The following is a 16280-nucleotide window of genomic DNA, read 5'->3' as shown; positions in this document are numbered from 1 at the left end:
CCCCCCCCCCCCCCCCCCCCCCCCCCCCCCCCCCCCCCCCCCCCCCCCCCCCCCCCCCCCCCCCCCCCCCCGGCAAAGGCCCAAGAATTTTTTTTTTTTGTAGGTAAAAACAGTTTTTATCTGTGAATTTTTTTATTTTTTTCGCGTATTAGCTCGGCTCGAAATTTTGTAGCCCTGTCTTGGATCTAATCCTGAATCCGTCCCTAATTGAAATTAATTAAAACTGGCCTTTAAATTTAATCTAATATGGTAGATTACATTACTATCACTTAAAGCTAATAACTATCCAGCGTCAATGTGCAGAATGTAAACAAAATTCGGAAGGTGAAATCTCCGGTGCTTGTAATACATGTAAGTTCTCCTGGCAGCTCTAGACATTTGAATAAAATTTTTCCTACAATTGTTTTATACTTCTTCTTTGTATAAGTAACTTGGTAAATGTATTCCTAGACACTTGGTATTTAAAATAACCTACGATTCTCTTGTATTCATCTTTGTGTAAGAACCTTGAGGTACGTTATTTATGTGTGCTTTTTGACTCTCTATGAAGAACTGAAAGCATGCTAGTCCTTTTCCTTTCAAAAGAATGAAAAAATCTCATTTGTATCGAGATTTTCTTTTTGGTTATTAATCTATGACTTGTACATTGTCATCCTACTGTATCTATTTGTTTGAGAAGATTTTAGTATTCTTCTAAATGCATGTTTAGATGATTTTTAAGAAATGATCTGGTAGGACATGAAAGTTATTCAATGTTGGTTTTGCCAACAATTTCAACGATCTTTTTTTCTTCTATATTTCTTCTTTAAATGGCATTGTAATGGCTGTTTAAACCTAGCCTTTGTTTTCATTTAGCAGACAGCTCAATAACTGCAGAGGGATTTTCCTTTTCCTTTCCAATTTGCATAATATTACATTATGTTGTAGTTAGACAGAGCACCTTGTGTAACTGATGTGTAAAAGATTGTCCAGGTTTTAGAGAAATATATAGTTATTTATTTAAAGCCTGAATTTACTTGGCATGCTTATTATTAGGGTTCTATTTTACTGTCTGATACAGTTTATAACTCTTTTGTACTATAAATAGCACCACATGGTAAATAAATTTAGTGCTTGGATCTGTAGGGACCAACAAATTCATGAATTAAGAAAGTGTCATAAGTGAATCTAGAGAGTAAATCTACCAACCACAATATCTTTTTATCATTTATCAATAGATGGCTCATCTTTGAGTTGCAATGTATCTGAAATCCAAGCACTATCTGGCTTAAATATAAGACTGCATTTATTAGTCCTCCCATGTCTATGATCTCTTTTCATGAACAGCACTAGTGCTTCTAGTTTTCTCTTTTTGCAGTGTCAGCTATTTTATGCTCCATTTTTCTCTCTTATTTTCAATGGATAATGAGTATAAACTGACTATTCTTCCTCCCTCAATATACTTTGTGTCCATTTGTTCTCTCAACGCTTCTCTAGGAAATCAATTCTTTTGTTGACTTGCACGAGCCAGATATATTAAACTACATCTTAATGTTCTAACATTTCAAGAGAGTTTTTGTTTTTTCCATTGAACAATTTAGGCATCCTTAAGGTAATGCAATTAACGTAGCAGGGTGGACTGGGTTTAATAGATTGTTTCATTATTTAGATTAAGTTTGGTATTTGTTGCCAAACAACCTCAAACGAGCAATAATGTTTAAAGGTCATTTTCATAGGCTTCGGTCAAAGATTGAAACAGGAATTAACCCAAGGGGAGACCCGTGGGCCATTGGAAGCAACATTTCAATGAATGGTTGCTCATGGTCCATTCACTAAGTGATGGCCCATTAAAATGCTTACTGATTTACACATTTGTTTGGCCCATTTGTTGTGTCAACTATCTCCTTATCTTTATATGTGTTGTCTTTTCATTTTGTAACTTAAGTGTGGCAAGAAAGAAAGGAAGCACCCATTTTTCTTTCTCCTCTTTGTGAGCAACCAACTATATTCTCTTTGTGGTTTTGAGAAAGCGTTACCGTGAGCAACTCCTCTTGGCCCGCATTTAGTAGGGTTTAGGGTTTGAGCTTGTTGACTGGAATAACCTTGTGGTGTACGTTTAAACTGAGCCCTAAATCTTTGTGGTTATTCAGGTGTTGTATTTTGCACATCCTAGAGCTCTTAGTGGTGTAAATTACACAACAATTGGTATCGGATCAAGGCACTGTTGTTCTTGGCTTCTAAACCCACATCACAATGTTACTCCAGTTGACAAACTCAAAACCTAAATCCCACTAAATGCTCCGATTAGTTGCTCACAAAAGAGCATTCTCAAAGCCACATAGAGAAATATCCCACAACGATAATGAAATGGCTGCTCACAAAGGAGAAAGAAAAACGGCTACTTCCTTTCCGTTATTGCCACACTTTCATATAAATGTAAAGAATTAAGGCAACCACACAAATGGGTTAAAGACTCTTTTAACATCTGGGACCATGAGCAACTAAACTAATTCAACTAATTATCACTTCAAATGGCCCATTAAGTTTTAGGTCGAGCTTTTAATTTGAATCTCATTTTTTGGAGAATATATAGTTAAAAATAAATAAATAAAATAATAATAATAACAACAACTCACTTTTCCATATGTTATTATAGAAAACTCTGGTATGTTGCTAATGGCTAATGTAAATTTGATCTTTTATCCATTGCACTACATGCTGCTCTCTCTTGCACACTCTTTTAGTTGCATTGTTATCGTTAGCAAAAACATTTTGAAAGACGTGCATCTATGTCTAAATCTATACATCCTTCCCTCCGTATTACTCTTGAGGGACCAACCATACGTGATTTCTGTATGCAAGTTCTTTGTTGCTCAAAAATTTTAAAGTTTGAGTCAATAGACTTTGTTTGATTTTAGATGCTCTCTATTTGATGTGACATTTCATTTTTAGCTACTTTTTCCCTTTTCCTTCAGTGTAAAAATATCAGAAGTTTGCTAGGCATACATTTAAAAGTGTTCTTAAAATGCCAGGCACGTTGCTACATTTTGAACTAGTAATTCTAAATAAAAAATTAAGCCCTTGTTTGGTTTTGCTGAAAATCAGATTTTGATAAAAATTGATAAACAGTGTGGTTGAAAAGTTAATAAAAAGTTGTGGGTCCCATGAAATGTGTGGTAAAATTGATTGTTGATTTTGACTTAGATTTTTATCTTTTTTAGCTAAACAAGCTATTTTTGTTCATATATTTGGTCAAACGCTTTGAAGATTATTTGTCTTGTATCCTTAAAACTTTGTTAATATCCTATATTGTTCCACCAAGTGATTTAAATGTTTTTGCAGAACTCTTTGGTGGATGTCTATTAAAAAAATTTAGATGTTGCATTGCTTTAAATATAACGAGCATTGGCTTGTTTTATACAGGGGACGGATGATGATGTGGTGAATTGGTTACATGGTAATGGATTATGGAAGTTGGCTAGGGAACCGTTCGAACCCTTGTGGATTAAGGGAGGTGGGCACTGCAATTTGGAGCTTTACCCGGATTACATCCGCCATCTTTGCAAGTTTGTCCAAGAAATGGAGAAAATGACTACTGAAACTCGACTCAGAAAAATCCGGGAGACTCTCCGTCTGCAGAAAAGGTCAAAGTGTTCTTCCAGCAAGTGTTGTAGCATTAAACTCAAACGACCCAAATGCTTAGAATGTTACAATCCGAGTGGCAAGAAGTGCTGCCAGTGGCCAAAATGTCCAAAATATCCAGAATGTCGTCCGAATTGCCTCTCATGTTTCAAGCCTAGCTGCATGAGATGTTCATGTCGGTGCAACTTGTGCTCGTGCTTGTGCTCAATGAAATGTTCATGCTGGTGATATTTAGTGGCGGGTATACTTAGATATTCGTATTTAAGGAGTGTTAAGGCTAGTTTCTTTGTACAGATTGCTAAAACTTGTTAATAGGCCTTGGAACTGTGCAGTAGTCTGAGACTCTTGGAGTATTTCTAGGAATTTAAAACCAATTCTGTGCTTGTTGGATGGTGGTAAATTGTTGGGCACTTTTAACGTGAGAGATAGGCGACAAGATCCTTACATGGTAATGGTGTCTACCTGGGAGTGTAATGGGCTTCCCTTCATTTTAAAAGATTGCCTATTCCATTTACTGCCCTCTCTCTCTCTCTCTCTCTATATATATATATGAATGATTTCCTAAACATTGGTGAAATGACACATCATTTAATTGGTGAATATCATTAACTTATTCACTAATTAAATGGTGTAATATGTCACAGTGTTTAGGAGATCACTTTCGATATTTTAAATATGATATAAATTGACAAGTATAAAAAAAGAAATTAAAATAAAATGGTTCTGCACGGGTTCGGGGAATTCGGGTCGGAGATCATATTCCCCGCCTCGTTTAACATTTTAGGGTGGGGCAATCTTGGCAGGTCAATGATGGAAAATTTTGTCATTCCTATGAAGATTGTTGAGAAGAAGATCAACTACTCAACTGATAATTTTGAAATCAAGGCTTATTTTTAATAATTATTATTCTAATTTCAATTAGTTAGTGTGCATTTGCTTGCTTGGGCTTGGAAATAAAATAAAAGAAGCCCTGGCCCATAGGGAACCAGATGATAGACATAATGAACCATGACAGGTACAAGTGGGCTTAGTAGTTTCTGGACAAAAAAAATGGGCAGAATAGTTTTATAATGTGACTAGATCATTGCCTTTTTCTTCTATAGTTGTTTCTTGATATTTTTTCTACAAGAGTGAGATTTGGAGAGTCGATTAGGCCTCACTACGTGTCACCAGTAACAGGACACAAGAAATACTCATTCGATTTCTTTCCAATGAGAAATTGACGCCCGCCCAATTCCCTATGTGCTTCGGAATGTCGTTTGATTAGGATGGTCAAAAACATACCTAGATTATTCGACTCTCCAACAACGATAAAGAAACTAACATCCGCATTTTAAGATATGTTATTTCTTTAAAAAAATATAAAAGTTTGTAATTTAAGCTTTGTGTAGTATTTAAACTTAAGGGTTTTTTTCCTAGATTGGAGTATTTTCAAGAGACGCTCTATATTTAAAATTTTACCTTTTGCTATTGAGGTGAATATGTAACTGGGCCCTGTACACACTGCCCGTCACACCCTGGTAATTGGTTTCGCCTCTCCCTTGCCTTTGCTTTGCTCAATCCTTGAAATTAAATTCAATTGATTCACCAAATTTGAAGAGCCATTATCTCTTTATGTGGACTTTATAATCATTGAATTTAAAATGGTTTAAATTCCAATGCTCCACTACTTGGATTATTCAAACCATAGGTCATTGACATCTTAAAAGATATATAATATTAATTGAAAATGAGGAAAAAAAGTAATTCTTTTTTGAAAAATGTAAAATAAAGAGTTTGTTGGACTTTATAAAGAATTTACTCTTTAAATTTAAAGATATGATTTGAAAAATAAAGAATCTTTTGAAGATACTCTTATTAGTGCACAACTGGATGGTAAGAAGCATGACTAATTAATGTGGTTTGGTTCCTTAAAGATTAAAGTGATTCTTTTTATTCACTGTTTTATTTTTGTCGGATTATGAATTATGATACATAGTATTTTTAGAGAATTCATTAACTTAAACAAAGAATAACCTATCCAAGATTCATTTCATACTGAAACAATCATAGGTAACCATAGGAAAAAAAAAAAGAGTAAAAAGTAAAAGTCGCAAGTATTTTGTTTCATTGTAATAAAGGTGCCAACTTTGTGGCACAGAAAGAAGTATAGAATAATGGAACAGTTTAGTTGGCCTGAAAATTGCAATTATGAACAAATGTGGAAAAGTGAAACTGGGAAAAGCACACATCATGAAGTCACCGAAGTGGGACCAAAAGCAAAAAATTATTCAACATTGTGTGCAGATGAATATGATGTCCCAACGGTCCATTCTCTCCGCCGTTTGTGGCGTGCAATCTGCCTTGATACCATAAATTTGGCCCCTCACCTTTCTCCCCTTGTACATATCCTAACAACATATTCGATGCATTTCATGGATCGTGATTGCGGTAAATTTTAAATAGAAAATTCTTTTGATTATGATATTAATGTTTAATAAAAAACGGCTTTGGTCAAATTTCATCTACAATCAGTCCCGTCTATAATTTAATTTTAATCTCAACGTATATTTAATAGGGGAGAGAGACACGAAAAAATAAGATATGAAAGAGAAAGATTTCAAATGTCTAATTTTTTCTTGTCAAGTCAGCTAAAAGTAATCCTCGACATATTGTGTTGAAGAAATTTTTTTATATATATTGTCTAATTTAACTTGTGTAATTACTTTTTTAGTGCAATTCCCACATTAATATTGAAGATGCTCTAACATTATGTGACTATCGACCGTAATTTGTGTTAGCACAATATGACCTCTACTTCTTCACCTTTCAATGTCACATTAACCAAGTTTTAAAATGTCTTAATCAAATATATAATATCAAGTATTATATAGACTTGCGAGGGATGATGATCTTGTGCTTGTGTCACTCATTTTTAATTACATACTTTTAAAAGTTATTTTTCACATTCTTCGTATTTTTCCTTATTTTTAACAAGACATTCTCCAAAAAAATTACTTCTACACGAACACTTTATCACTTTGTACTAGTATTTGGTATTAAACATTTTATCGTACATAATGAATATAAAAAATTCACTTTGAATTTTCTTCAAGGAAAATCACTTCCATGCAAGTTCCGTCGCCGGCACTGTGCAGCCTTCATCGACTTGAAGAAACAATTTACAGTTGCCATAACATGCATTTTGATGTGTCAACACAATCAGCTACCATCGATCAGACAAATCCAAATGCTAAATAAATCAATGTTGAGCTCGGTGAGTGGCCCTTGAAATTGAATTAATTATTATGTTTCATGTACTTCTACTGTAAACAAAAGAAACGCATTCATTTGGGGAATCTAAGTTGGCTTGATACCTATGTGATGAGTGTGTTTCAGTCATCATATTAATGTTATTAAATCTTGATTTTCGTTTGATTCTTATAGTTTTAGAACGTTTTGATTTGTGTTTTTGTATTGTTTTATAGGTTAGATATATTGATGTGAATGATGCGAAATTTGGAGAAAATAATGATTTTGGCATGAACCAAGGGGAAGTTGACATTGGTTTGATGAAACTTGATGATTCGGGATTAAATTGAAAGAAAGAAATGAATAATGACGAAAAAAGGGTAAAATCCAAAGTTTAAAAACTCGATTGCAACTTTTAATAGTTGGTTCAGACCACAAAGCAATAATCGAATATTACTAGGAGTCAACCAAATGCAATTAGAGTAAAAAAAGGAGTGAAATATGATTAAAAATATTTTCGGAAATCAATTTTCTATCGTACAAGTATGTTCGAGATTTTTAGCCGGAGATTAAGACTCATTTTTTATATGGTAAACGATCGTATCGGAGAAGGTTATTTCAAGTAAAATTGTAATCCTTTGAGTTATCTTTTTGATGCACTTTGAATTACCTTAATCCGATGTCAGGAAAAAAAGTTATAATAAAAATACGGAATGATGCACAGTACTAAATTTTTACTCAAACGTGGGCGTCGCCACGCCACTATTACTAAATATCAATAGCATTGCGTGCTATAGAGCCATGCTTGTGGCGCCCCGACACTTTTGGGCAAGAAAAGGGTTTTGAATATTTTGGTCTCTTTTTAAATCCTAATCCAACACTAACGCTTCTAAAACATCACGATGATACAAATACAACCCTAAAGACTATTTTTCAAGGGAAACTCATCGAGTCAACAGCAACAATTCAATGGGACAAGATTCAAGAAATCAAGGAGGCAAAGGCAACTTGGCTTAGAAGATTGATTCAACCATCCAAAAAATAGTTTTATTTTTCTCCTCTTCATGTTATTCTTTATGAATTGTATAGATTTCATGTCTCATATCATGAAGTAAATAATTTTTCTTAGGTTTGATTAACCAAAATTTGAGGATATGATTTTATTTTAGTTATTTCTATGAAATTTTCATATTTCGTTTATTTGTGTTATTGATTTAATGCTTTCAATTAGTGGACCACTAATTGAATGATTAGATGCTAATCAATTTCAACACTTGAGAGATGGGAATTAAGGCTTCATCACAACAATACCATAACCTAGGATTTATAGGTTTCAAGAGAGAGTATAATTCATTTGAAACTTGTTCCACATAAGAATCATGAACTTCATAAATCTTTGATTTTAATTTGGCATAGAAATATTGGAATTGAATTGTAGGAATAGTTTTTACTCGGCACTCGATAGAGGGAGTAAAATTTAATTATAGTTCTTCCATATAAATATGGAAAATTGATTAGAGATAACCAAGTTTTTGAAAATCATATTTGATAGCTAGGTAAAATCATAACTCTAGACTTTCTCATCTTGACCATTCTTCTAACTTGCATTTGATTGTTGAATTTATCACCACATTCATAACATTAACTTATTTAAAACCATTGATTCCAAATTTCTTTCATCTAGATAAAATAAGAGCTATACAATTATAGTACTCGATAGAAATTAAATATCTATTCCCGTGGGTTCGACATTTGTAATCTAAAGTGAACAATGGAGCAAGCATTTTATTAGGAACTTTAGGCTAAATTTCAATTGCCCCATACAGTTTCGATTTGTTCTCTGTTCATAGCGAATAGTACTATCAATGGTCATATGCTCTATCTCGATTCTAGTTGAGTCTCTAGAAAATAGTTCAATAATATACCACAACCTCATGGCAACTCTTAAAATAGGTAAATCCTCAAAAAATACGAGTGACCCGTACCTCATGGAAATTCCGACCTTGTTCTCTTCAAAATTTAGATAGATGAATCTTCCAAAGGTACATGCTATCGTGGTAATTTTCACCTTACTACTCATTCATGATTAAAAACCTTCCTAACATCACAATAATTAGCACTATCATCATAAGAATGATCACAAATAATATAGTGTTATTACAAGTCATGCAGTGCAAATTGTTCCGTCACATTAAATCTTTTTCTCAAAATCTCCAATTATAAAAATTGGATTACTCTTGGAGGTGACTCCCTTACGAGTCTAAGTCCATTCCCCTCAATGATTCCTCAACACCCTTGTTGGGTAAGGCTTTTGTTAAGTCCTCTATTAAATTCTTTTCAGATTTCACAAAATTCAGAATAATCACATTTATTTTAAGTAAAGCCTTAACTAATTTATATCTCACTTGGATCATGTCTATTCATGTTATTATTTGAATGAGATTTATTTACAATCTTTATTACATTTTTACAATCATAATGTATCAAGATAGCTGCTAATAATATATTTTGTAAAAATCTCTTAGCCATTCATCAAGAGTATATGTTATGTCCAATGATATCAAGTGTGCTTCTTGATATCAAAGTTATACATAGATTTAAAAAATAAATTTCAAAATGTTACGAGGGTGGTTGCTATAGGTATGGCAAAGGGTCAGGGTCAAGGCAACAATTCCCGTTCCTCGTCTCGTTAGATATTTTTACCTCCTTGCTCCGTCACCATACCTGGTTAAGGCGAGGAGGAGCAGTGTAGGGTACTTTTTGTTCATTTAATTTTTGATCTCTATTTTTTTTTTTCATATTGTTGATGACAATCATTACTTATTTTCAATTTGTAAAACAATGCATGTTCCCCTTAGAAAAAAATAACAATTCTTTTCTTTTTGTATGATAAAAACTTGTAGCTTGAAATAAATTTTAAACGGGGCGGATAACAAGACGAGGACCATGTTTGCCCCCACCCTAGTATCCCACCCTCGCTTCGATCGGGACGGGCCCTACAAGTATCGAGTTTTACACATTTGTTGTCATCCCTAGGTTGTAGCCTCCCCCTCCCCAACCCTCGACTCCACCATTGTTATTGTGGATAGTGTTATTTATTCTTCATTCTTTTAGTCCCAGTTTGACAATCATTATTTTCGAACTTTTTTTTTTTTTTTTTTTTTTTTTTTTTTTTCGAACTTTTTTTTTTTTTTTTTGCATACTCATATTCGATCACATTCACATAATAAAATATTCTACACTTAAATTCAAAAAATTTTCCTACTTTTTAACCACGTATTCTCCTAAAAATCAGTATTCAAACCTTTGTTTTTACCAAATAATGACCATCAACACATGCTTAATTTACTAGATTTTTTTTCTTTTTCATTCTAAACTAATCGCCATGCTCTGCATTAATTTATTCGTTTATATTGCAAATGATATTTTTTGAATTAGTAAACATAAATAGAATATTATTAACTTTAATCAACCGTCACTACCAAACTCGCTGCATCAAATTCAGACTAATATTTTTTAAGCATGATTATATATGGCTTAATTGTGTATTAGTCGCGACATTCCGCCGCTGTTTACGGCGTTCAGCCTTGACACTACAGTTTATATTAATATTCAAATACTTAAAGGTTTTAATTTCTAATTTAATATAAATTATCTGTCTATTACAGATAAATTAATATTTAATAGTCTAAATCTAAATTTGAACACATTGTAAAGTTCCATTATTTATCGGACATGCTTTTGAAAGATTTTCAGTTTGTTTGAATAAATAAAGAAAAAAATTTAATTAATTAATTTTAGAAAATTTATATTGAAATAATTCTATTATGTCTATAACTGTTTAACTGAATTAAGCCTCAACAGTTAAAACCATGAATTCCATGTCTATTATTATTTCATTAAATTAAATTTTAATAATCAGAACAGTACTGGTTTACTAAGATACGGTATGAAGTTACTTCTCTTAAAATCAGAACTCTTAATTACTTGACAAATGCATAATTACTTGATATTGTCTATTACAACGCTACCATTTGTAGAGGTGGATGCAGAAATTTAAGTTAGGGGGCACAATTAAATTTTGTACAAATAAATACTTTGTTCTTGATTTTTGAATGATTCATATTTGATCCGAAAAAATGTAGGTTTACATTTAAAAAATATTTTTTCATTAATATTTTGCCCATCACAAGAAATTGCATATTCATGTTTTAAAAAATTGTGTATTTGATACAAATAATCAATTCAAGTAATCGAAAGGAAAAACATATAATCAATATTCAATACTAATAATCAGTTAAATAAACACAATTCGTTAGATATAAGTTAAAATTTATATAATCAGTTTAGACACGTGTTATACACAGAAATAGAATAGGAGAAAATGCAAATTTGGGTTTCAATTAGTTGAAAATTTTATTAAAAAATGAAAAATTGTAGTAGATATGATAATTGTTATAAACAAAATTTAAAAAAGTAGAAGGGTTGAGACTTTGATAAAAGACATGATGGGGAGAATAAGATAAAACAATAAAAAAGAGAGAAAAATTCAAATGTATTGTGATCTTGCCTTTGTTTGGTGAGGATTAAAGTCCGATTTTTAATAAATTTTAATAAAACTTTAAAAGTTAAAGAACCCATTAAAATGTGTTGTTAATTTTGATTTATATCAAAATTTAGATTTTGATCGATACCAAATAGGATTTAAAAAAAAAAAAAAACAAGGGAAAGGGAAATCTCAAAAGTTTGGAAGGGGGGGGGGGGTGTCAAGTGACCCCCCAGGACCACTCTAGGGTCCACCCATGCCCATTTGGCCCCCATTTTATGGAAATAAAAAATGGGTGTAATATTATTATTTTTAAATGATTGGTTGAAAAAGAAGAAAATTTTTTTGATTTACGTGTAATATTATTTTATGAAAAACTGTATGGTTAAAAATAAGAGAGAAAAAATGGAATAAAATTTAATGGGGCCAAATGAGTCTATACTATATGATGGTGTTATGGACTAAGAGAAATTGATTATATAGTTAATTTACATTAATTAAAATAAATGTTTTTCCCCCCAAATGATGATAAAATTGTGTTCTATTGAAAATTGAAAATATGTTAAAAAAATAGTCGAAGTGGATGTTGGCAATAGCAGTCATTTTAAAATTGAACTTGATCAGCGAGCCAATTTGAACAGCGAACCAATGACTCAATCTGTTGTTTGGTCCTTGAAACTATTGCGATCCGTGACATAGTCAAATTGATTTGGTTTTATTAAAAACAGAGTGGAATGATTTCTTGAATTGGACATATTTTTATAATAATTTGACCCCTTCATATCGAGTTTAAAAGGAAATCTCCCAACCACTATGCTATGTAAGTTTATATTTCACCGTATCATATGTATGTAAAATTATTATAGACACGTAGCATAATCGTTGTTTAAAACATCAACAAGTAGCATTGTATCAATGATCATCTTTTGCTATTATTTTATTATCTTTAATGATTTAATCACATTCATAAAAAATAAAAATATCACTTTGAACAAATACAGATATTAAATTTCTATACATAATTATCAAATTACTATTTTGACTATGGTTTTCAAATTTGGATATATATCTCTTTCTAATATTTCTATTTTAAATATATTTTTTATTAATTTTTTTTATCAGTCAATGATTTACCGATTGAACTATATATTTATTGATTCAATGTTTTCACATGATTGGTAACTAGATGTGGTTTAAAATCTACGAAAAACACATTTTGACAAACGTAGATGACAAATTAAACTAAAAGGACATATGAGATGAAGGAATCGTGGTCGACAAAGTATCAATTTGACAATTCAAGTGTCAATATAGACTAAGTAGTATTTGTTGACTCAGTGGAAGCTCTAGTAGAAAATACCAACATCGACCAAATTTCATTACAAGACATGGGTAAGAATTTAACATCTCAAGTTAAGTTCATGATTGATAAGAGCATTGCCAGCCATGAATGAGTAAACTTATCCCTCAAATTCGAACCATGATTCAAACGTTTGGTCAAAATTTCTTAGCAAAGCTAATAGGAAACATATTAAATAGAATTCTATGACCAAGCCAACCTGCTGAACCGTTCCTAAATATAGAAGAATGAAGGACTTTCAAAAACCAAAAAGAAGACAGACTCGGCCTTCTTAAGGATTTCAAGATAATTATCAATGATGAATCATTTAAATCATTAACCATACTCGACAATTTTCAAGTTTTTCCTTCTCAGTAATTATCACTTCGACATTTAAATGGAGTTTTTCTCCTTTGGCTTTTCATATTTAGAACTTCTCGTTAAAAAAACCGAACTTTTTCCACTTTAACTAAAATGGATTCCAACGCTTGTCTTTCATTGCATTGTATTCTAAGTTGACATGACAAGATTTTATTTTACTTGTTGATGTATTAATTATTAATTAGAGGTGGCACAACCAATTTGAGAGAACTTGGGGAAAATCGTTAGTGGGACCTTTTTGATAATAATATTAAATTATTAATAGTGCAAATGATCATTGAAGAAAATTCCGTCCATAATTGTCATAGTATAATGGTTGATGATTCTAATTGAAATCAATATCTGTAGATGACTAGATATTGATAGTAATATCATTGGTAATTATCGATGCACATCATTAGTAAATTGACGATAATGATTGTTGTTTGGAATAATCAATAGTGCTTCAGTCACCAATGAAAGTCGTTGGTGATCGTCAATGGTATGACTATTGGTGGTTTTAACTGAAATATATGGTGGTGATTCAAAGGATATTTGCAATACCTTTGATGATTACTGACACATCTACGTTGATGATTTAAAAAGTGGGAGCCTTAAACGACCACTTAAAGGCACCTAATGTTTCAGCTGATTATGCATCCCACTAGGTTCTTCCATTGTTTAGCTATTATCGATTTCTCCCATAGTGGCTAATAGGTGGGATGTGTGCTCTAATATTGATACAAATGGCTTGAGATGTTTGGTACAGCCATACCCAAGGCTTGGCTTGGAGAGATAGAAGATGATATATGGTGTGCTCAGTGTAATATAATCAAGTACAAGTCTATAGGTCGATGTAATCAGAAACTTAGGATTAGTTCTTCCATGGAAAAAACTTGGAGATGCTTGTTATCACCATTTTCTAATTGGAACAACACTGATTGCTATGGTGTTCCAACAAGTATGATGAAAATGGACAAAAATATCATTGGTAATCATTACTACTCATTTCTCAACGTCTATTGACGGTGCTTCAGTGATTGACGAAAAGTCGTTGATGATCCCAATAGTACAATCGTGGATAATTATGATTGAAATCTATGAGGACGATTTAAATGAAATTATCGACAGCGATATATTTGACGATCACCGACACTATCTTTAGCGATTATTGAAGACAATGTCATCGGTCATGTTGTTGAAATCATCAACAACGCTTTAATTACCTACAGGAAGCTATCGATTTCACTCTTAAAATTTATTTATTTTACATTTTTTTATCAGATGTGACACATAAGATAAAATATCCTTTTAACCTTTCTATATGATATTACCAACATATATATATTTTTATGACATCTTTTTGATAAATTAAATTTGCGAAAATATATATGTTTTAAATATTATTAATTAAAAAACCATTGCATTCGTAATTACTATTTTTTTTTAATATCAATTATCGGCATAATTAAAAAAAAAAGAAAAACAAATAAATTTTGAAAATTAGGGCCCTTTGACAAATATATGGTTGCAGTTACTCAAGCCTATGCGAATGCTCATGGTCCTGGCTAGGCCATTTTTGATCTTAACAGTTAGAGTATAGTTATTTATAAGTAATTTTAATATCAGTTAAAGTATTGCCATTTATAAGTAATTTTTATAGATCATCCATGACGTGCTATTAATTGATTCGTCATATTATATTCTATACTTAAATTGACAAATCATCTAAAACAGTAAAACCTTGTAAATATTGAGAAGCGTCATTCCCTCTTGTGAGGGGAGTGTACATGGGCATGTCAATTGCCCGTGTACAAATAGCAAATTTCCTTAATATTAGGATCGAGCCACAGTGCCCGCGTTTGGCATGACCGCTCACACAACATAGGCGGGTGGGATTTTACATTTAGGTGGGACCAACCTCGTATGTGAGGGTGCGGTCATCCGTTGTGTCAACCATGCGGATCGTTTGGCAAAATCATAAATATTATATCTGAACAATAATAATGAATAAAATTATTTTATTTGATGTCTATAAATTTTACAAATATCTAAATATGAGTTATTCTTGGGTGACAATTGGGGGGCGCCATACAACGCCTAGACGTCAGGGTTGTCACAGTGGCTTTAGCATCAAAACATTGGCATCATATTAAAATTTTTATTTATTCCTTACACGAAAGTTGACATATGAACAGGCAAATCAAAATTATAGTAGGTGGCCTAACTGGGGCCATTGCAACGGCCAAATATGCAAGGCTATTACCCTTTCTGTGTATTGCTCCTATCGTATGAGTAAGTCCAATTTAACTTTAAGATTGATAAAAACCTCTTATTTTTGTTATTTTCAGCGAAGGGTTTTGTTATGTGTACATCGATGTACAGTCCTTTTTACAATAGGGGTCTGTGATTTTTTTATTGTGAGGAAGTTGTACACCGAGATATCTAATCCTATGTACAAATAGTAAAACCTTAGAGCAATGACAAGTTAAACTCTTCCAGCTTTAACCAATGATCAAGTTAATTGAGGTGAATTCAAATCATTATTTAAATTAAGTTTGGAGAACTTTACTAATTAGCTCAACCAACTTGATTTAAAAATGGAGTTTTAATGAAAAATGACAAAGACAATTTGTCCAAAGCTAAAAAACTAAAAATTCTAAGGGTGCGTTTGATTATCAATTTTCATGAAAAATGTGTTTTTTTCATCTAAATTCCTAAATTTTTGTTATTTGATTGATATTTTTTAATGAAAAATATTTTCTTACTTTTGATTACGTGACTATATTTTCTTCAAAATTAAATAAGATACTTTCTTTAGAGTGATTAGAATTTTATTTTTCAGGAAATTCACTTTCTCATTTATCTCAATAAAAAAAAAATAAGTATAATATTTTCTAAGTTAAAAACTAAATCAATACAACACATTTAATTAATAATTTCTATACGAATAATCTATACAGATTCCATACTTGCAATCAAACGTATCCTAATTACTTAACAAATTCTTCATATTTAAACTCATATATTTTTCATTTAAAAAAAATGTTAGGATCTAAAGTTGTTATAACCGGTAAATTTTGAGGACGTTAAGTGCGTACATATAATTCTTACCATTAACTTCATCAGGTAAAAAATTTAAATGTATTATTATACGGTTGTCTCTAAACGGGCATTCATAGG

The 16280-nt window shown here is 31.8% G+C and overlaps 1 protein-coding gene across 1 annotated transcript in view; it reads left to right on the top strand.

The window, feature by feature from the left end:
• The window catches only part of LOC111395367 (protein ABHD17B-like), a 6746-nt gene extending 2611 nt beyond the window's left edge, over positions 1-4135 (top strand). Inside the window, exons 3-4 of the mRNA XM_023021340.1 lie at positions 291-351; positions 3403-4135. Coding sequence (XP_022877108.1) covers positions 291-351; positions 3403-3849 — 508 coding nt within the window. The 3' untranslated portion in view covers positions 3850-4135. The remainder of the gene's footprint in view (positions 1-290; positions 352-3402) is intronic.
• Positions 4136-16280: the final 12145 nt, after the last annotated feature.

This window comes from Olea europaea, chromosome 6, assembly GCF_002742605.1.
Source record: "Olea europaea var. sylvestris chromosome 6, O_europaea_v1, whole genome shotgun sequence".
Classification (NCBI taxonomy): domain Eukaryota; kingdom Viridiplantae; phylum Streptophyta; class Magnoliopsida; order Lamiales; family Oleaceae; genus Olea; species Olea europaea.
Note: the sequence above shows the minus strand (reverse complement) of the source record. Positions and strands in the feature narration are given on the sequence as shown.